The 22,815-nt window shown below is 44.0% G+C and overlaps 2 protein-coding genes across 31 annotated transcripts in view; one reads left to right on the forward strand and one right to left on the reverse strand.

The window, feature by feature from the left end:
* The window catches only part of LOC110495126 (junction plakoglobin a), a 36,055-nt gene extending 33,167 nt beyond the window's left edge, over positions 1 to 2,888 (reverse strand). The window contains exon 1 of the mRNA XM_090204724.1: positions 2,864 to 2,888. The gene's annotated coding sequence lies outside the window, so the exon portion shown is untranslated. The remainder of the gene's footprint in view (positions 1 to 2,863) is intronic.
* Positions 2,889 to 3,860: 972 nt separating this feature from the next.
* Positions 3,861 to 22,815, forward strand: part of LOC110493606 (trafficking kinesin-binding protein 1) — a 46,597-nt gene continuing 27,642 nt past the window's right edge. For 11 of the 30 annotated variants that reach the window (XR_016487720.1, XR_016487721.1, XR_016487724.1 and 8 more), the window contains exons 1-4: positions 4,086 to 4,221; positions 6,173 to 6,323; positions 18,501 to 18,842; positions 19,132 to 19,323. Coding sequence is in view for 18 of the 30 variants with exons in the window: in XM_036949606.2 (XP_036805501.1) it covers positions 18,782 to 18,842; positions 19,132 to 19,323 (253 nt within the window). In the remaining 12 variants the exon portion in view is untranslated. Of the gene's footprint in view, positions 4,222 to 6,172; positions 6,324 to 14,849; positions 15,383 to 18,500; positions 18,843 to 19,131; positions 19,324 to 22,815 lie in introns of those variants that run through there. The other 19 variants (XR_016487730.1, XM_036949594.2, XM_090204736.1 and 16 more) reach the window with 7 other exon arrangements.

Genomic DNA, 22,815 nt, shown 5'->3' on the forward strand with positions numbered 1-22,815 from the left:
AGATCTGGAAGAGTCTGGACGACGGGCAGATCTGGAAGAGTCTGGTCGACCGGCAGCTCTGGAAGAGTCTGGTCGACCGGCAGCTCTGGAAGAGTCTGGTCGACCGGCAGATCTGGGAGAGTCTGGTCGACCGGCAGATCTGGGAGAGTCTGGTCGACCGGCAGATCTGGGAGAGTCTGGTCGACCGGCAGATCTGGGAGAGTCTGGTCGACCGGCAGATCTGGCTGCTCCATGCTGACTGGCTGCTCAATACTGACTGGCAGCTCTGGCTGCTCCATGCTGACTGGCAGCTCCATGCCGACTGGCAGCTCTGGCTGCTCCATGCTGACTGGCTGCTCCATGCTGACTGGCGGCTCTGGCTGCTCCATACTGACTGGCAGCTCCATGCCGACTGGCAGCTCCAGCTGCTCCATGCTGACTGGCTGCTCAATGCTGACTGGCGGCCCTGGCTGCTCCATGCTAACTGGCAGCTCTGGCGGCTCCTTGCAGACTGGCAGCTCTGGCGGCTCCTTGCAGACTGGCAGCTCTGGCGGCTCCTTGCAGACTGGCAGCTTTTGCGGCATCCTGCAGACAGGCAGCTCTGGCGGCTCCTTGGAGACTGACAGCTCCTTGCAGGCTGGCAGCTCCTTGCAGGCTGGCAGCTCCTTGCAGACTGGCAGCTCCTTGCAGACTGGCAGCTCTTTGCAGACTGGCAGCTCCTTGCAGACTGGCAGCTCCTTGCAGACTGGCAGCTCCTTGCAGACTGGCAGCTCTGGCTGCTTCATGTAGACTGACAGCTCTGGCTGCTCCTTGCAAACTGACAGCTCAGGCTGCTCCATGCAGACTGACAGCTCAGGCTGCTCCATGCAGACTGACAGCTCCTTGCAGGCTGGCAGCTCCTTGCAGACTGGCAGCTCCTTGCAGGCTGGCAGCTCCTTGCAGGCTGGCAGCTCCTTGCAGGCTGGCAGCTCCTTGCAGACTGGCAGCTCCTTGCAGACTGGCAGCTCCTTGCAGACTGGCAGCTCCTTGCAGACTGGCAGCTCTGGCTGCTTCATGTAGACTGACAGTTCTGGCTGCTCCTTGCAAACTGACAGCTCAGGCTGCTCCATGCAGACGGACAGCTCAGGCTGCTCCATGCAGACTGACAGCTCAGGCTGCTCCATGCAGACTGACAGCTCCTTGCAGACTGGCAGCTCCTTGCAGACTGGCAGCTCCTTGCAGACTGGCAGCTCATTGCAGACTGGCAGCTCGGGCTGCTTCATGCAGACTGGCAGTTCTGGCTGCGCTGAACAGGCGGGATACTCCGACAGCGCAGGAGAGGAGAGAGGCTCCGGCTGCGCTGAACAGGCTGGAGATTCCGGCAGCGCAGGAGAGCAGAAAGGCTCTGGCTGCGCTGAACAGGCGGGAGACTCCGGCAGCGCAGGAGAGTAGAAAGGCTCTGGCTGCGCTGAACAGTCGGGAGACTCCGATAGCGCAGTAGAGAAGAGAGGCTCTGGCTGCGCTGAACAGGCGGGAGACTCCGGCAGCGCAGGAGAGGAGAGAGGCTCTAGCTGCGCTGAACAAGCGGAAGACTCCGATAGCGCATGAGATGAGAGAGGCTCTGGCTGCGCTGAACAGGCGAGGCGCACTGTAGGCCTGATGCATAGTGCTGGCACAGGACGTGCAAGGCTAGGGATGGGCACAGGAGGCCTGATGCGTGAGACTGGAACCAACTTCACCAGCCGACTAAAACGGACCTCAGGACGAGTATGGAGCGCTAACCCAGGTGCCATCAAATCCCTGACACGTTCCGTCAGGCGAATTCTATGCAAAATGCACCAACACAGCAACTCCCTCATTTCTCTCTCCTCCAATTTCCCCATTAACTCCTTCACAGTCTCTGTTTCACTCACCTCCAACACCGGCTCTGGTTCTGCTCTCCTTGGCTCCTCACGATAAACAGGGAGAGTTGGCTCAGGTCTGGCTCCTGACTCTGCCACACTCTCCCTGAGCCCCCCCCCCAATAATATTTTTGGGCTGACTATGGGGCCTCCGTCCGCGCCGCCTTGCTTGCTTCGCCAACTCCATTCTCCTATATCCTTCCGCGCACTGCTCCATCGAATCCCAGGCGGGCTCCGGCACTCTCCCTGGGTCGGCCGCCCACCTGTCGATCTCCTCCCAAGTCGTATACTCCATACTGCACTCCTCTTTGGGCTGCTCCTGTTGTTTCTTCTCCCGCTGCACCTTTGGGCGGCTACACTCCCCTGGTTTAGCCCAGGGTCCTCTCCCGTCGAGGATTTCCTCCCATGTCCAGAAATCCTTATTGCGCATCTCCTCGCGCTGCTCCTGCCTGTTGACACGCTGCTTGGTCCTTTTGTGGTGGGTGATTCTGTCACGGTTTTCTTGATGAGAAGGAGAGTCGGACCAAAATGCAGCGTGTAGATTGCGATCCATGTTTTAATGAACAAACGTAAAACACGAATCAATGCAAACACTACAAAATAAAGAACGTGATGAACGTAACGAAAACCTAAAACAGCCTATCTGGTGAAAAAACACATAGACAGGAACAATCACCCACAAACACACAGTGAAACCCAGGCTACCTAAATATGGTTCCCAATCAGAGACAATGACGAACACCTGCCTCTGACTGAGAACCATATCAGGCTGAACATAGAAATAGACAAACAAGACATGAAACATAGAATACCCACTCAGATCACACCCTGACCAATCAAAACATAGAAAATACAAAGTAAACTATGGTCAGGGCGTGACAAGCGTCTTCAAAGTGATAGGCATGTTGTGTAAATTAAATGATACAGACCCCCAAATAGTCTATTTCAATTCCAGGTTGTAAGACAACAAAATAGGAAAAAATGCCAAGGGGGGTGAATACTACCTTGTGGCTGTGCTCAGTCTTGCCATGGTGTATGACTTTTGACAGTAAACTGTCTTCAGCAACCTCACCTTGTAAGCTGATCCTTACCCAGTTTTATTCCTCCTACACCCATGTTTCTGTTTCAGTTAATGATTGTGTTTCAACCTACATATTTAATTGATGATCATTAGCACCTGTGTGGTATAATCATACACCTGACTATATGCCTACACAATCCCTGACTTTGTGCAACTGTACCTACAAGAATTTCTGCTGTTTTGAAGGCAAACAGTGGTCACACCAAATATGGATTAGATTTTTCTACTGTTCACTCACTTTGCATTTAGTTAATTTAATCTTTATTTAACTAGGCAAGTCAGTTAAGAACAAATTCTTATTTACAATGATGAGTGGGTTAAGGGGGGCAGAAGGACAGGGGCAGAAGGACAGATTTTTATCTTCTCAGCTCAGGGATTCAATCTAGCAACCTTTCGGTTACTGGCCCAACGCTCTAACCACTAGGCTACCCTATAATCTATTAATATGTGTATTTTTGAAAGCATTCTTACTTTACAGCATTTTTTCATACCTGCCTAAAACTTTTGCACAGTGCTGTATATCTGTACTCATTTGCACCCTTGAATATTATTACACACATCCAATTTTATCTTTCAAAAAATAAGTATGAATATAACCATAAATAATATCTAAGAAAGTCAATACAGCCTCAAAATGCAATATAGGAAGTAGGCCAAGCTTATTAATAATTTCCATGCTTGTAATCTGCTGCCTTGAGGTTGACTGCTTCCTTTAACCTACTAGATGAATGCCTGATATGTCAGATATAGTATCATCAAAATGATCCATGGAGCAGCAGGACATGACTAAAATACATTTCATGTGACCGCTGGTTTGGACTGCCTCTAATTTGAACATGGCTGGGCTGCAAACTGCAGGGAAGTTACTTTTATGATGTACCCAGGGAACTTCCACTGGATTTTTTTAGGTGGTTTTCTATAATAATGTTTTGTCTGTTGAAATCAAACAACAAGGTATGTGTGTACATCTTACATGTTAGACACATTCTGAACACATTGACATTTGTATTACATACAATTTCACTAAATAGTTTTCATATTTGCGCATGAATGCGAGATTGTTGAGGTGTTCATGTCTGTTACTGTTCCTGGGGGCCACTGCTTCAAAGTATTCTAGCTAAGCAAGGAGGTTGCCCGTGAAACTGCATGTTCCATAATGCTTCGCTTCTAAGATGACCAAATACAGACGGACCCAGCGCTTTGACAGCCCGAAGTCCGGAGGAAAAGTTCCTGTCAAGTTTGCCTACAATGACCTTGAAGAACTTGGATAAAAGCAAATGCGTAAGTCTCTATAAACTTGTCATCGTATGTCACAGTATTATCTGTTGATGGTTGCATTTAGGTAATTATCTTCTAAACAAAGCAATGTGTGACCAACTTGAAGTTTCCATAGGCTCGCTCACAGGGTGGGATCCCTGCCCTCTTGTTGTCGGTGGAAATGCAAAACGCCTGTGCTCTTTGAAAATGTTCTCAAAAGAAACACTTATTTATCTCAGAAGTAGGTCACATTAATTCATTGTACACGACTGTCACCCTTTTCAGTTGCAGCATAGTGAATTAATTATCAGCAGAAAAGATGAAGAGAGATGTAACGTTAGCTAGTCAACTGGAAAATTGGCTGAGGCAAATCGGATCGCATCACGACAACATTATCTAATCTTTGTTAGGCCTAATTGACAAATGAATCGCACCCATCAGGTTGCCGACAATTCAAGTCGATAATTAACATTTCCTTTTTACCCCAAACATGTCAATCTTTAGTTTACATGCAATTGATTCATAGTGGACGACAAATCACAACGGGAAATAGGAAGACGGCAGATAAATATTGAATAGGATAGTTTACAAACAGGACTTGCCATGTTTCTGTTTGCAACATTTTTTCTGTTTGCGACACCATCTTTGCAACGTTTTGCAATGTTTCAAACAAACAGTAAAGTTTGTCTTTGAAAATCCCCTACCGGTATAACTGTGGTAGGCTACAATTTTATGACTACTGTCAATGTGTTCTGTAGTGGTGTTTCCGTACCAGTCCTCTGTCAATGTGGTAATGTGGCCATGTTTTGAAAACATTTATCAAAATAGGTGTATAAGGCCCTATTCTGTCATCTACTGCATATTGATAGTGTTAAACAACTGATGTTAGTCCTTGGAACTATCCAACACACCCTTGACACTGACTATACCAACCCTACATATTGATGGGTGTTTGCAATATACTTTAGCACCTCGATACAGATACAATCAAGCGAGTTACAGCATGTCAGGTCCAGTCACCTCACTCTTTGAACGTCATAATCACTTTAGCCTAGGCTGTCTTGACTGCATCCTGTTGTATTAGCTCGGGACACAACAGGAGGTGGCGCTATCACCATCATTTTTTTGATGACTACATAGAAATGCCCTTATATGGCAGCCCTTATTACTCAGAGCTGTAATTTAGAACATGCCTTTTTTAAAAGTTGTGATACTTTTCCATAAATAGCCTAACAGTTCATGACCAGCCAACTGGTTTAGAGTCTATGCCAAATAATGACGCCTCTGTAATCACAGATCTATGATGTATTCATGCCTTTCATATTCAGTGCATTCCTTTATTGCCCATTGTCTGTCTGGTGTTGCCCTACCATATGCCATCAGCATGTAGCCGAAGTGTCCTAGTTTTCCGGTTAGTTTAATTGTCAAACTACAATGGACAATTATTTCTAAAACCTATAAGCCAGATTTAGAGAGCATTTTGGAACCAAACAACATGAGCTTAAGTTTATCTTGGTTGGTTGCACGTCACTGGTTTTATTATGATCATATTTGAGCATTATTGTTTGTTAATCAGTCATCTTCTACTTTAGAAAAACAGATTCCTTATAATAGCTGTAGGTAATAGATGTTGAACTGTAGCGTAATATAGTAGTGCATGAGTAAGGCATTTGATTTGGCTCGTGTACAGCCTTGTGTAAAGCAGAAAGTGAGATGTCTGATTTGACTGATGCAAATGAATGGCTCTAATCAGAGCACCAGACTGAGGCAGATAGTATGACAGAGAGAGAGAGGGGAGAGGGAATTCCTTGCCTGAAGCTGCAATATGACAGGGTGTACAAGTGCTGACTCACAGACTGTCTTTCATTCTCTCACACACACACACACACACCCTCTCTTTCTGTCCCTCCCCAACTCTCCATTATAACCCCACCTCTTCCCGCCTTCCCTCCCTCACTCACTCTCTCTCTCTAAGGTAGCTGACAAGAGAAGCAGCAGCTGTAGAGGCCATTGGATTTGACTCGGGCTCACTCACTCTCAAGGAGAGACTGTCCTACCAACAGTACCTGCAACCAATCAATGCAAGGATACTCCTAGCAGCACAGGAAGAACTGTCATTTACAACAGTAAGTGATATACTGAGTTAGTCAATAAATCGAATAACCTAATGTTATTAGCATTAATAGCATTCCGTCTCTGTGTCTATGCTGCTGTAGTTAGCCTCTGACTCGGTTTGCGTTCAGTATCCCTTATTTGTTGTTATTTTGAAGATCATAGAGGCTGAGGTTCACTTCATAGCTAATGTATTGTGTTGTCATGTGTGTATTGTTGGCCTTAGCTAGGTTGTGTAAGAGCCAGTCAAAAGGCCTTCAGAAGGACTATAGGCCTGTTGAACCACAGGTTGATTTGGTTGTAGGCCTGTTGACCCACAGTACTTGCAAGATGGGGTTAACATATACCAAGATACGGTATTTCACAAACTGATGCTGTGGTTGTTCTTTATCAACTGTTTAACTGTTATTATGATGGTATGGTTTATCTATCCTAAGGTTGTGGCTGTGTTATTATAATGGCATGAGTCTGCTAATGTTGTGGCTATGTTATTATAATGGCATGAGGCTGCTAATGTTGTGGCTATGTTATTATAATGGCATGAGTCTGCTAATGTTGTGGCTATGTTATTATAATGGCATGAGGCTGCTAATGTTGTGGTATGTTATTATAATGGCATGAGTTGGGTAATGTTGTGGCTATGTTATTATAATGGCATGAGGCTGCTAATGTTATGGTATGTTATTATAATGGCATGAGTTGGGTAATGTTGTGGCTATGTTATTATAATGTCATGAGTTGGATAATGTTGTGGCTATGTTATTATAATGGCATGAGTTGGGTAATGTTGTCCATACCACCTGCCACCTGTTCTCTTGACTTGGGAGGCCTATATGGAAAATATTCAATATATGGAAATATGTGTCTGGTGTGTGAGAGGGCACATGTCTGAAAGGATTTATAGTTTACCAGGCGTGGTATGACTGACAAACAACTGAAGGAGCTTTTGGCCAGACAGAGCACATGTGGTTGGCAGCCATTGCAGAACGTGTGTGTGTGTGTGTGTGTGTGTGCGCGCTCAACACATTCATTTGTATTTGTGTGGGGCCACTAGGTTGATTATTGACCTGTGACAACTGCCTCGTGAACTGGCACAGTGGTTTCAGTTTGTAATACCGTCTTCCTACTAAAAACGTAGAGAGAATGTAACACGGTGTAGTCGTCCAAGGTATTTGTGCAGCGTCAAGTTAGCATGAGTCTGATTGCATGTTGTGTGAAAGTCTAGTTTAGCCACGTCGGAACTGCAGCAATTCACACCAGTGCAGACCAAATGTGTGCATGATAAAGGATACAGTGTGTGCATTGGCGTTCCCAACTACCCAAACCATCAGCGTACTCTCTTCAAATACAACCATGTGTCTAAAATAGCAACTCTCTGTCTGTTAGCATATTAGAGTTAGAATGCCACTCTGCTAAGCTGGAATGGTCCTATTTGTCTTCTTAATGCCGAGTTGTGAATGACATTACATTGATGAGAATTACTACTTGACAGACATAATGATGACGGTATGCGACTCTCAATCCTTCAACCTCCCATTCACTTGTAGTTTTTGTTCACAGACTCTTGTCTCTAGCTACAGCGTGTGCAGGCTTTTGTTGCAGCCCAACACTGATGTCAACTAATTCAACTGATCAAGGTCTTTATGAGTAGGAGATTGGTCCGGTCACATCAGCGGGTATGTTAGAGCTGGGCTGGAACAAAAAGCCTGCACACCCTTCAGTGTATTAGCTCTGTAGGAGCAGGGCTAGTGACCTCTGGTCCACACAGAGAATCAGCTGAGAGTGTGTTGGTATTTAGGTTTAGGCATTTAAGGCCACTTTCTATTCACACCATAGTTGGAGTCCAGATATAGCCGCTCCAGTTGTCTGGGTGACTAGTGGGTTGTAAAAATAACCGGTCTCTGTCCAAGTAAAGGTTCTCCTGATGCACTGCTGTTGTCTCTCTCTTTCTCTCTTTCTCTCTCTCTCTCTCTCTCTCTCTCTCCTTCTGTCTCTCTTTTTGTGGCTCTGTGTCCTCTCACTCTGTCTCTCTGTCTCTCACACCCCCCCACCCCTTTCTTTGTCCACTTTCCCATGCCCTATACCTGCCTCTGTATCATAGCTGTATTCATTAACTTGGAACAAATCTTCTGGATAGAGGTAATTTTAAAGATACAGTACATGCTGGTATCTGTGTAGTATATCTCTCTAGCTTTCTTACTATTTCTTTCTCTCTCTCTCTCTCATCCACTCATCCTGTTTTGTCTTTCTCTCAGACTATACCAAGTGTTTCCTCATTTGCTTTGTGGAGCGTTATCTCTCACCTCACATCCTGCCTTTTGTCATGACTCATGACAGGCTTGGTGATTTGCATTTTGCCTTGGTTTGTACCTGATCGAGGCCCTGCTCCTATGATCATGTCAATAGTACCTGTGGCTTCATCTCTGTAGATCCAGAGGCTTCAACGTTTGTCCAGACTTTGGTTTTGTCTGTACCATCCATATGATCTAAAAGAGACAAACAGGCATAACAACAGATGGCATATAGACATCACAAGTCATTTTCAAAGTATCCAAATAGTGCGTATTGTTAGATAGGCAGAATTATGAGGATAACTGAAATGTCACAGTGGAAATGCTTCAAATGCTTTGTCCTACTCCTTTCCCTCTCTATTCCCGTAACAGAATTAACACAATATACGTTTAAGAGACGCCACACCTTTATCAGTGAAGTGGTTGATAGACTGGGTCTTTATGAGAAATAGTACAATGAGGAAGTTAATGGTTAACCGAACAGTGCTCCCAGTTTGAGTTAATGGAGATTGCAGTGTTTGGGGTAGAGGTCGACCGATTTATGATTTTTCAACTCCAATACCGATTATTGGAGGACCATAAAAAGCAGATACCGATTAATCAGTCTATTTCATAAAAAAATATATATATATATATTTGTAATAATGACAATTACTACAACAAAAGAATGAACACTTTTTTTTATTTTAACTTAATATAATACATAAATAAAATCAATTTAGACTCAATTAAATAATGAAACAACATGTTCAATTTGGTTTAAATAATGCAAAAACACAGTGGTGGAGAAGAAAGTAAAAGTGCAATATGTGCCATGAGAACAAAGGAAAGCTGGTGGTTCCTTTTAACATGAGTCTTCAATATTCCCAGTTAAGAAGTTTTAGGTTGTAGTTATTATAGGACTATTTCTCTCTATACTATTTGTATTTCATATACAGTGCCTTGCGAAAGTATTCGGCCCCATTGAACTTTGCGACCTTTTGCCACATTTCAGGCTTCAAACATAAAGATATAAAACTGTATTTTTTTGTGAAGAATCAACAACAAGTGGGACACAATCATGAAGTGGAACGACATTTATTGGATATTTCAAACTTTTTTAACAAATCAAAAACTGAAAAATTGGGCGTGCAAAATTATTCAGCCCCTTTACTTTCAGTGCAGCAAACTCTCTCCAGAAGTTCAGTGAGGATCTCTGAATGATCCAATGTTGACCTAAATGACTAATGATGATAAATACAATCCACCTGTGTGTAATCAAGTCTCCGTATAAATGCACCTGCACTGTGATAGTCTCAGAGGTCCGTTAAAAGCGCAGAGAGCATCATGAAGAACAAGGAACACACCAGGCAGGTCCGAGATACTGTTGTGAAGAAGTTTAAAGCCGGATTTGGATACAAAAAGATTTCCCAAGCTTTAAACATCCCAAGGAGCACTGTGCAAGCGATAATATTGAAATGGAAGGAGTATCAGACCACTGCAAATCTACCAAGACCTGGCCGTCCCTCTAAACTTTCAGCTCATACAAGGAGAAGACTGATCAGAGATGCAGCCAAGAGGCCCATGATCACTCTGGATGAACTGCAGAGATCTACAGCTGAGGTGGGAGACTCTGTCCATAGGACAACAATCAGTCGTATATTGCACAAATCTGGCCTTTATGGAAGAGTGGCAAGAAGAAAGCCATTTCTTAAAGATATCCATAAAAAGTGTTGTTTAAAGTTTGCCACAAGCCACCTGGGAGACACACCAAACATGTGGAAGAAGGTGCTCTGGTCAGATGAAACCAAAATTGAACTTTTTGGCAACAATGCAAAACGTTATGTTTGGCGTAAAAGCAACACAGCTGAACACACCATCCCCACTGTCAAACATGGTGGTGGCAGCATCATGGTTTGGGCCTGTTTTTCTTCAGCAGGGACAGGGAAGATGGTTAAAATTGATGGAAAGATGGATGGAGCCAAATACAGGACCATTCTGGAAGAAAACCTGATGGAGTCTGCAAAAGACCTGAGACTGGGACGGAGATTTGTCTTCCAACAAGACAATGATCCAAAACATAAAGCAAAATCTACAATGGAATGGTTCAAAAATAAACATATCCAGGTGTTAGAATGGCCAAGTCAAAGTCCAGACCTGAATCCAATCGAGAATCTGTGGAAAGAACTGAAAACTGCTGTTCACAAATGCTCTCCATCCAACCTCACTGAGCTCGAGCTGTTTTGCAAGGAGGAATGGGAAAAAAATTCAGTCTCTCGATGTGCAAAACTGATAGAGACATACCCCAAGCGACTTACAGCTGTAATCGCAGCAAAAGGTGGCGCTACAAAGTATTAACTTAAGGGGGCTGAATAATTTTGCATGCCCAATTTTTCAGTTTTTGATTTGTTAAAAAAGTTTGAAATATCCAATAAATGTCGTTCCACTTCATGATTGTGTCCCACTTGTTGTTGATTCTTCACAAAAAAATACAGTTTTATATCTTTATGTTTGAAGCCTGAAATGTGGCAAAAGGTCGCAAAGTTCAAGGGGGCCGAATACTTTCGCAAGGCACTGTACCTTTTGACTATTGATGTACTTATAGGCACTATAGTATTGCCGATCTAATCTCTGGAGTTGATAGGCTTGAAGTCATAAACAGCGCTGTGCTTCAATCATTGTGAAGAGCTGCTGGCAAACGCAGGAACGTGCTGTTTGAATGAATGCTTACAAGCCTGCTGCTGCCTACCACCGCTTAGTCAGACTGCTCTATTAAACATCAAATCATAGACTTAATTATAATATAATAAACACACAGAAATACGAGCCGTAGGTCATTAATATGGTCAAATCTAAAACAAAACGTTTATTCTTTCAGTGAAAGAATATTATATTATTATTATATTCCACAACCTTCAATATTATGTCATAATTATGTAAAATTCTGGCAAATTAGTTAGTCTTTGTTAGGAAGAAATGGTCTTCACACAGTTCGCAACGAGCCAGGCGGCCTAAACTGCTGTATATACCCCGACTCTGCTTGCACTGAATGCAAGAGAAGGGACACAATTTCCCTAGTTAATATTGCCCGCTAATATGAATTTATTTGAACTAAATATGCAGATTTCAAATATATACTTGTGTATTGAATATAAGAAAGGCATTGATGTTTATGGTTAGGTACATTGGTGCAACGAAAGTGCTTTTTTCGCAAATGTGCTTTTGTTAAATCATCACCCGTTTGGTGAAGTTGAAGTAGGCTGTGATTCGATGATACATTAACAGGCACTGCATTGATTATATGCAAAGCAGGACAAGCTAGTTAAACTAGTAATATCATCAACCATGTGTAGTTAACTAGTGTTTATGTTAAGATTGATAGTTTTTTATAGGTTTAAAGCTTGCTAGCAACTTACCTTGGCTCCTTGCTGCACTCGCGTAACAGGTGGTCAGCCTGCCACGCAGTCTCCTCGTGGATTGCAATGTAATCGGCCATAATCAGCGTCCAAAAATCCTGATTACCGATTGTTATGAACTTGAAATCGGGCCTAATTAATCGGCCGTGCCGATTTTTAATCGATCGACCTCTAGTTTGGGGGGACGTTGCTTTATAGGAGTGAGCGCTAAGCGTCTGTTAGAATACCTATGTAGACAGGGTGTGATAGATGTGGTGTCATCTGTTGGATGGGATGGTGTGCGTCAGTTTGTCTTCAAAAAAGAGATTGTGTTAAACATTTTTAGTTATTTAGCAGCCGCTCTCATCCAGAGCGACTTATAGTTGTGAGTGCATACTTTTTCATACTTGTTCCTACCGGTCCCCCGTGGGAATCGAACCCACAACCCTGGCGTTGCAAGCTACCAACTGAACCACACATTAATTTAGAATCTTTGCACAAAGTGACAGCTATTTTTTTTCCATTTGCAATTTCTATTTTTCTTGTTTATTTTGTACTTTAGAGTAACCTTGTTTTTGGTGTATGAATGTATTTTGATATGTCACGGCAGTCTGTTTACAGGGGCGTTGACTTTGTCAGCGGTTTTAATCTGGTTAAAGAGTTCCTCGTCCTCTGAGAAGCTTGAATTAGTTTTTTTGTATTGGAATCAGAAAACTTTGTTTACTTTAAAGGTAGGCTCAGCGATATGATGTCGATGCAGAAAGTTAACAGCACAGTGGGCCAATTTCCGCAACGACTGAGAGCGTTGAAGTGTGAGGCTGTTTTGGTGCCCCGTCTACCACGCTTTAACAGCATGATGCGAACCCGTGCAGATACTGTGTGAGAGCGAAGTCTTGCATCTCACTTATCTCAATATCTGCGGTGCTGCTCGTGGCGACGTCATTTCGCCGAGTCCACCTTTTTTAAATTGAGATATAATTTAGTCGTAATTGCCTTGTGACTTGATGAATCAGGTTTTGTAGTGAAGGCAGTTCAGCCATGGTAAGCGTGCAGAAGGTCTCGTAGGCAATGTTTATTGTTTGGGGAGTGAACACTGTCTCTAGATACTCAACTGATACAACACAGCAGCTTATTTCTGACCATGAGACAGTGGCTAAGGTCATCTCATCAGTTCAGCTGTTTGAAATGTCTCTGCATACTCCTCACCCTCCTCAACCCATGTTGTCTGGCTGCTTGGCTCCAGAGATGTGTATAGTATTTACTTACTTACTCAGGCCTGTTACTCCTTCTGGATCATAGGCCGTCGACTATTTTAATAGTTAATTTTCTGCTTTTTATTAGTATAGTGTGTTGACTAATTATTGTCTTTTCTCAGAGGTTTGGTGGGTTTTTGGTGTCTTTCCCGCAATTTTAGTTTGAAGGCCTACCTAGTAGGAACTAATGTTACCTGTTCTATTTTGGGGGGCACCTCTATTGCCATGTCTACACTTGACACTTACATGCGGTTTCTGCTATCAGAATACGAAAATCGGGTCTAGATGCATAAAAGTCTCACTGTGGTCTGGGATGCATTGTGGGCGGGTTTCTCCTCAGTCTGGATGCAATCAGGCTACCTAAAGCGTACACAGTGGGTGACGTCATCAGCACTCCGCCCATAAGTCTCCAGAAAACGTGTGTTTTGGTACTGAGGCACCTTTTCATTATAACGCTGGAGGAAATATGTTCCTAGTGTGTGAGGAGCATGTTTGCTGGCCTCAAATGCTAGCCGGCTAGTTAATAGTTAGAAAAACACATTTTCTTTTGGCTAAACTTATGCTCGCCTGTTTGTAATCCCTTTAGTTTTGCTAGTTGTTGTGTTATCATATTTAGCCTATTCTACCATTTGCAGAATGTAGTCTGGCATTTTAATATAGTGCGTTAAAAGGGAATCTGGACACAATGTGGACATGGTGGACACATTTTAGTGTAGATGCATGATGTGTTCGGAATTCCATGATCAGAACTCCATAGTCCGAATACAAAAACTGCATTAACTGTCAAGTCTAGACACGGCCATACGGGAGCATCACTCCAAAATGAGGCCAGTATAATTAGCCTGAACCACAATCATTAGAAAGGCTCTAATCTCGTCACCCAGAACTACATTTCATGTGCATGCTGGCCGTTCAGCCTATCAGGAGAGACTATATACGCTACTATCTCATGGCAGTGTTAAATAATGAAATGGTGGGTATCGTTCAAGCACTAGTTTATCTACTTACCTATCAATCTGATCTCATTATCCCATAGTGCCCACTCTGCCCTCCCTGGCCACCACAGTAATGGACTGTGTGGCACTGCTTGATGTAAATGAGGCCAGTTATGGGGTCAGTTACACCCTCAGTGAAAGAGCGTTGACGTTCTTGGATGGAAACCCTGTCTGGGTTCAGAAAACAAGTTTCATCACTGATGCATTGTATATTAGCTTGTGTGGGGCGGTGATCTGGCTTAGATTTACTAAAGCGATCTCAGAGGTGTACTTTCCTCTTGTTGTTATGTGGAAGTCTTAAATGGTTTGACTTTGATTGTTCTAGCTTTTCCTGTTCCCTCTGGGGGAAAAGGTGCAGATTTCACTCTAGTGCAAAAGGTCTTGTAAATCTTGCCCCATTTTAGTACAGAGCCTTTCTCTGGTTTGTGTAAAAGCTTCTACCTTGAAGTTGAATAATTACGTACTTACCATTTGAATAAAATCCCTACGGGCTTCGTCACATGACCGAACTGTCGCCCGGGCGACCATGGGTCCAGAGTCCTTGGCCCTCTCAGCCAATTAGAGGCGAGATTTGCATTTGACAAGCTTCTCCCTCTCAGCCGGTTTGCAAATTCTGATTTGTTATTCAGTCTGGTGGTGACAGGCTAAACCCATTCATCCCTTTCTTTCCTAAGTACCCTTCTCTCAAGGGCCCCTCTCCTCCCTCCTGTGCCCCCTCTCGCCGTCTCAGTGTGTGCCCTCTTTCCTACCCCTTCCCTTCCCACTTTCCTAAGTACTGTACCCTGCAAGTGTCCCTCCTCCCTCCTCAACCGTCACTATCTGTCTATTTTCTACCCCCTCCCTCCCTCGCTTCTTTCTGTAACACCCTCGTCTGCCCTTCCTTCCTCTCTCGTTCGTGTGTGACTCCACACACGTACACACCCCTTCTGAACGGCCAAAGAGCACCAAAGACGGGCTCTTCCAACCGGCCTCTACGAGTTCAACGCGAGTCCTCTGGAAGGTCAGTCGGACTCAGAAGGACATCCATTGTTAGAGTCAGAGAGTTACACTTTTTATACGTGGCTTATTGAAGTTCCCTCTGAAAAGTCTCCTTATTATTCCTTCACCTTTGGCGCTGCTCATCTTGGATGAACGGCCCTATGCAACTATAACACTTTAAGGTAACGTTTTAACTTCTCATTTACGTTAGGAAAGCCGTTTGCGATCCTTGACATTCAGATTGAAGTAACTTTCCTTGTTTGAGTTAAACCACGTAGCACACTGCTGTGCATATTGCTGTTCATTCCACATTTCTCAAGAGTAACTTGTGTAGGCTACACAAAAACAATAGCCTGTGTGTTTGATTATATCCTTATGAATATACTGTACTGAACACACCCTCAGGGATCAGACGTTTTTGGCTTTGTCCTTAGTGGCCCAGTCTTCCGCACCCCACTGTGAGTTTGTCTAGGGAACTGGACAATTGTTTTCTCACAGTTCCTGTGGATTCTCTGGACTGTTAATTTGCTGGCAGACTTCGGAACGAGGGCCTAGTGGAGCCCAGGGTTGTACAGTGGGCACACTGGGCAGCGTAACAGGGTCTTTCCCTTGGCATTCTGCCTGGCCCAACGACAACCACACAGAGAAAGAGAAGGGGAGATGGCCAATAACCATACTCACTGGTGACCCCCTCTAAATGGGATACAAGGCTGCGATTGGCTGGGTAGTTAATAGACCCACAATACAATGCCTGCCAACTTGGCCTTGGCAGCATGTAAATATGACATGTCATTTGTTTGTTTGTGTGTGTGTGTGTGTGTGTGTACGCACGGATGGGCATGCTCCATTTGTTTTGTGTGTGAGGCTGTGTGCTGCAGGTTAGTTGAGTGCCAGTACCAAATGCCAATTGATTCCCCTCTATCTTTTAATTTGTCATTTAAGACGTAGGAATAAGACATTTTATAATTGTATAATAACATGATATTTTGGATTGCATCCATGCACCCTTATTTAGTATTCTAGTGAAAACACAAGTACTACTTATCATTCTTGTCAATAGACACGACATGCTACAGGACTACCAGACATTAAGCATCCTGGTGGTGGGGGTGGATACAGTAAAAGCCAGACCTAGAGTATGTGTATGACCCTGCTGTATGTATACGACCCTGCTGCTCCCTCTGACGGCTGTACGTGGAGGGAGTGGATGGATGGATGTGGCAGGAGTGACCTGAGCAATACACTCAGTTAATTAAGGAGGTTGGAGAGGGGGAGGAAGGAGGAGGAGAGATTGTAATTCTCATCTGTCTCTTGAGTGGGTGTGTGGCGAGCTGCACACAGCTGAGTTAATATATATTTTTAAATGTAACCTTTATTTAAGTAGGCAAGTCAGTTAATAAGAAATTCTTATTTTCAATGACGGCCTAGGAACAGTGGTTTAACTGCCTTGTTCAGGGGAACGACAGATTTGTACCTTGTCAGCTCAGGGATTCGATCTTGCAACCTTTCGGTTACTAGTCCAACACTGTAACCACTAGGCTACCGTCGTGCGTGTGCGTGCGCGTGCATGCGTGTGTCACATGTTTTGTCTACCCACATGCACGGTCAGTGCTTTGTTAACCAAATAGTCCTCATATAATATGTCCTCGACTCAGACTGCAATGCATAGCTAATGTATTGTATGATATCCACTGTCCTTTACCACTGACCTTGATATTGCCTATGTCTGATGTATCCAAACACTAACAACCACAATATGACAATAAAACTGGATGTGACAATTAGGACATTGTTAGAATGTCCTGAACCCCCCCCCCGCAGCATTTCCTGGCAGACATGTAGAGATGACTTGATATGCCTTACAAAGAGGGACACTCATGTTTCTCTTTGCTTTTGTAAACGGTATGAATTAGCATTTTACTCCTAATACTATCATACAGGTTACAGCTAGCCTTAGCATGCAGTCCCATTTGGAATGTACAGCACTATTTATTGTGCCTCGTCAAGATTTGTTTAGTAACTGTGTTGGTTTAAATGTCATAAGGTGGTGTGTTGTGCTCCGGTTGTAACGTGATCTGTGTGTAGCTAGGGTAACTCTAGCTTTCTGACCCTGAGAAGTCTGGGGGAAAGGCCAAGCCTAGTGAGACAATTGGAGCATACATGGCACTGTACATGGCTTTAATAAGATTAAGATGCTTGTAAATTCGTGATTCAAGTGTCTGAAGTAATTTTATTTTCAACTGGTCCTTAAAAGTGACCGAAATCTGTATGTCTTTTCACCAGGCTGTTATAGAAAACGAGAGCATCATCTCGGTGTCTCGCCTGGAAAAACTGGTGAAGTACATTTCAGTAAAGGGATGAGGGTTTTCTTGATACATTCTCATTTGATGGCACTCCCATGTTCAAACGTCAAACAGCATTTAATGTTATGCCGTTCCGTACTAAAACGTAAAAGACTATGATGTTGGTGAATTAAAGATGGTCGGTTTGAATTCATCTTTCTAACCAGGTTTCCATCCAACCTTTTTATGCGAGTAAAGTACATGTCAGATCAAAACATTGAAATGACAAGACTGATGGAAACAGAAAATGTTTCAGTAAAACTTTCCAAAAATAAACTAGACTAGGTGGGATCTTTTTGTGTCTGCAAAATTAATTATGCGTAAAATGTCATTGGAAGCTCTTTTTATGCAAATATGAATATAATAATCATAATGTCAAAGGTAACTTGGAGTCACACATGGAGTTTATTAGGCTACAGATTTAAATACATTAGGATGAACTTCACAGGGTGGTGAAAGTGCAAGGTGATGAGCTTGATGCTCCTTTCCAAGAAATACCCAAAGGTCTCATTCTGGTGACATGGTCATCAATGCTTGACTGCCGTTTGACAAATAAAAAATAATCTTGCACTTTTGTCGTAGATACAGTAGCCTACTGTATCTACGCTGTTGGCTGGAGAGCAGGTGCCAATACCAGAGTTGGCACATGCGCTATGTCACGCAATTTTTTGTTGTTGTGATAAACCTGTCAATGTAGTTGAAAATGCGATGGAAACCCATTTAACTTGTATTTTTTATTCAGTACATGGGAACTTAACTGCAAAATGTATTTTGATGTGCATTACGTCATCACACACCTTTCATCTGCAACAAGTCAATTTGATGGAAACGCATCTCTGGTGGGAAAATGCGCATAGTGTTTTTATGCAGATTTTTAGAATATTTGCATGAAAATCTGTCGCCAATTGGATGGAAACCTAGCAACACTATATATTTTTTTTCTCTCTTCCTCTCTCAGACCAGCCCTGGTACCAGATGTGCGATCAGCCTGCTGTTTCTCCCTGATCCACCAGGGGGCCTAAGTCACTCACAGAGACCAACCCTGAGTCCTCCACCCTCACCCTGAACACCCCGGCCCCAGTCAAGCTGTCCCACCCTCATCCCTCTCCATCTCCTCCTCATCTCTTCTTCTGGCCTGCACACTCCCCACTGGACCCCCTGTTGACCCTCTCCCTTTATAGGGGGGAGGCGTCCGGGGGCCTCGATGAGGAGACCCTGCCCCTTTATGAGGGCCTTAATATGGAGTGCGACCTCCTGGAAAGAGTGGATAGGGGAAGCCATGATGTGTCCACCCTCACTGGTAGGTCACAGTAAATGAATGTAGCAGATGGGTTGTAGGGAATTGGAGAAGGGGCTCACTTTCATGTTGGACAGCACTTGTTAGAAGCTAGTGGGAAGATGTGTCTCTTAGAACCATTGCAGGGGACATTAGATGGGAACTCCATCCAGTCAGTGCCTCAGGGGGGCAGCAGAGACTTGGAGATTTCAGAACGCTCAATCCAATGTGATGAATGCTGTCTCTTTGTTCTTCCATATCTCCCTTGCCACACCCTCATACACTCCCTCCCTCCCTCCCTCCCTCCCGTCAGAACTTTGTTCAGGTGGCGATAGTGAGGTGGAGATAGTGAGCCTGCTGTCTGAGGGACTGCCTAACTACACTCTGCGGGCAGACTGCATGTTTGGCTACGACCACGACGACTGGCTCCACACTCCTCTGCTGCCCCCGGAGGTTGCCCTGGGACTCACACACGACCAGATAGAAGAGACACTCAAGTACTTCTGTAAGTTCACCACTCTGTCCACGCTAGGCATCTAACACAGGAGAAGGCAACTCTGGTACTGGAGTGCCAAATGTACCGCACCTGTTTTACTAGTTAATCACTTCACCAACTTAGCTTGGAGGGAATCAACCACTTAAATCCAATGATGAGTTGACTCATGTGGTGCAGCTGGCTTGAGTGAAAGCACCTACCTGGTCTCCTAGATCTAAATTGGAGCTCGTATTCATAAAGGGTTTTAGAGTAGGAGTGCTGATCTAGGATCAGGTCCCCCTGTCTCTCCTATATTACACCATTATTTATCATTGCTGCATATCAGAGGCAATAACAATTCGCAGATGAACTTGAAAATGTCTGGTATAGCCTACGCTCCAAATTGCGATGTGTTTTGACGAAAACACAGACATTTTGCCAAGGCAGAGATGAGTGGCTGACGCCGAGACGTACTTGGACAGCAGTGGACACTTCCATTCGGGCCCTTTTGACAAATGCCAAATGTCATAATACTTTTTGGTGTTTAGTGTAACAGATGTCTCTTTCAATTCACCACTGTTTGGAGGCTGGAAATATGTTGCCAGTGGCTGAACATGCACAGGTAGTCTAGTAAAACAGCCCTTTGAAGCAGGGCTGGATTAATGCAGGGGTTTACAGGGACTGATGCCCCTGGGCCTAGGACTGTGGGGGGCCCAAGAGGTAGCAAAAAAATATTTAAAAAATGTGTTTCAAAAAAAGAAATATACGGTGCATTCAGAAAGTATTCAGACCCCTTCCCTTTTTTTAAATGTTATTACGTTACAGCCTTATTCTAAAATTGATTTAAAAAATGTTTTCCTCATCAATCTACACACAATATCCCATAATGACGAAGCAAAAACAGGTTGTAGAAAGTTTTGCAAATTTATAAAACATAAACATAAATACCTTATTTACAAAAGTATTCAGACCCTTTGCTATGAGACTCAAAATTGAGCTCATGTGCATCCTGTTTCCATTGATCATCTTTGAGATGTTCCTTCAACTTGATTGGAGTCCACCTGGGGTCAATTCAATGGATTGGCCATGATTTGGAAAGGCACCTGCTATGAGGTCGTAGAAATTGCCCGTAGAGCTCTGAGACAGGATTGTGTCAAGGCACATATCTGGTGAAGGGTACCAAAAAATGTCTGCAGCATTAAAGGTCACTAAGAACATCATTCTTCGATGGATGATGTTTGCAACCACCAAGACTCTTCCTACAGCTGGCCGCCTGGCAAAACTGAGCAATTGGGGAGAAGGGCCTTGGTCAGGGAATGTTTTCCTCAACCACAGGAGGACTCAGAAGCCCGCTGTCAATGAGTGCACACAGCCTGCTCCTGCTGCCCTGTTAATCGTCAGATGGAGGGGAGGAGAAGGAGGTAGGGGGCCCACATGGGTAACTGGGGAGCCCTGTCTTGATTGGTTAACTGATTAATACACTTTTTTTTTTAAATGTTTTAAATGCATAATAAATCAATGTTACTGGTCAATTGTGTGAGTCAGGGGCTGGGCCCAAGCCCGTTGGAAGCCCAAGAGGCGAAACAAAATTGTATTATTATTATTTATTTTATCCAAGGGAACTGACCAAGAACCCGATGGTCACTCTGACAGAGCTCCAGAGTTCCTCTGTAGAGATGGGAGAACCTTATGGAAAGACAACCATCTCTGCAGTAGTCCAACAATCAGGCCAGATGGAAGCCAGTCCTCAGTAAAAGGCACACGACAGTCCACTTGGAGTTTGCCAAAAGGCACCTAAGACTCTCGGACCATGAGAGAAACAAGATTCTCTGGTCTGATGAAACCAAGATTGAACTCTTTGTCCTGAATGCCAAGCGTCTTGTCTGGAGGAAACCTGACACCATCCCTACGGTGAAGCATGGTGGTGGCAGCATCATGCTGTGGGAATGTTTTTCAGAGGCATGGACTGGGAGACTAGTCAGGAAAGAGGAACGGAGCAAAGCACAGAGATGAAAACCTGCTCCAGAGCGCTCAGGACCTGACCGGGGCGAAGGTTCACCTTCCAACAGGACAACAACCCTAAGCACACAGCCAAGACAACGCAGGAGTGGCTTTGGGACAAGTCTCTGAATGTCCTTGAGTGGCCCAGCCAGAGCCTGGGTCTTGAACTCAATCGAACATCTCTGGAGAGACATGAAAATAGCTGTGCAGCGACACTCCCCATCCAACCTGAGAGCTTGAGTAATAAAATGTGGAAAAAGTTGAGGGTCTGAATACTTTCCGAATGCACTCCATCTTTCTTTTTACTGCAACCGCCAACCACAGGAGGACTCAGAAGCCCGCTGTCAATGAGTGTACACAGCCTGCTCCTGCTGCCCTGTTAATCGCCAGATGGGGGGAGGAGGTAGGGGGCCCACGTGGGTAACTGGGGACTGATTTAATAAACTTAAAAATAATAATAATTGCATAATAAATCAATTTTACTGGTCAATTGTGTGAGTCAGGGGCTGGGCCCAAGCCCTTTGGAAGCCCAAGAGGTAAAACAAATTGTAGTATTATTATTTATTTTATCCAACCACAGGAGACAACTCTCAATGTTTAAAATACAACAGAGAGCATAATTTAGCCAAAGAGGATCAATAGTTTCTAAACAATAACTGTGGATTAAATTTGATCACAAGCCATACATCTAACTGCCAAAATAAATGAAACACCAACATAAAGTATCTTAAAATGGTTTGGGCCACCACAAGTTGCCAGAACAGCTTCAATGTGCCTCTGCATAGATTCTACAAGTGGATCTAAACCATGCCAGGAAAATGCACCCGACACCGACACCATAACATACTGTATACTTTGTATGCCTCATAAAAAATAAATAAGCCCCCAGCTTTGAAGTCATTGTTTGACAATCAGATCAAAACATCATGACTGGTTGTGTTTATGCCACAATAAAAGGTCATACATTTTTCAAGTAAAATTACAAATCTTTATGACTAGGCCCACAGAGATCATATTAAATGGATTGGGATTCTATATTTAATTCTATGTTTTAGGCCCATACATTTTTTGGGGACACACTCAAATGGATGCACATATAGGAGGTCCCGCACCGGGAAGAAATTAGTTCTACTTTCAGCCCTTACGGGAACTGATGCTTAAACATACACAACTTGGTGTACTGTACCTGCGGCATTCAGGACCAGGGCTACCGACTCCCAAAGCTATTGCATGTACCGCTGTGGAGGCGTGTCTTATATTTCAGGGTTGAGAACATGCTCTCCACTATCTAGTGTCCTAACCTGGTAAGATACAATACATACATGACTTATTCCTCAGTTGAATATGTACTGAATGTCGCAGGGCTATTCAATTCCGGTCCTGGAGGGCCGAAACACTTCTGTTTTGCGTCCTCTCTTTCCAATTAGGGACTAATTCAGACCTGGGGCACCAGGTGAGTGCAATTAACTACTAAGTAGAAACAAAAAAACTAATGTTTCGGCCCTCCAGGAACGGAATTGA

Source organism: Oncorhynchus mykiss, chromosome 17, assembly GCF_057628025.1.
Source record: "Oncorhynchus mykiss isolate SJ-2025 chromosome 17, ASM5762802v1, whole genome shotgun sequence".
Classification (NCBI taxonomy): Eukaryota; Metazoa; Chordata; class Actinopteri; order Salmoniformes; family Salmonidae; genus Oncorhynchus; species Oncorhynchus mykiss.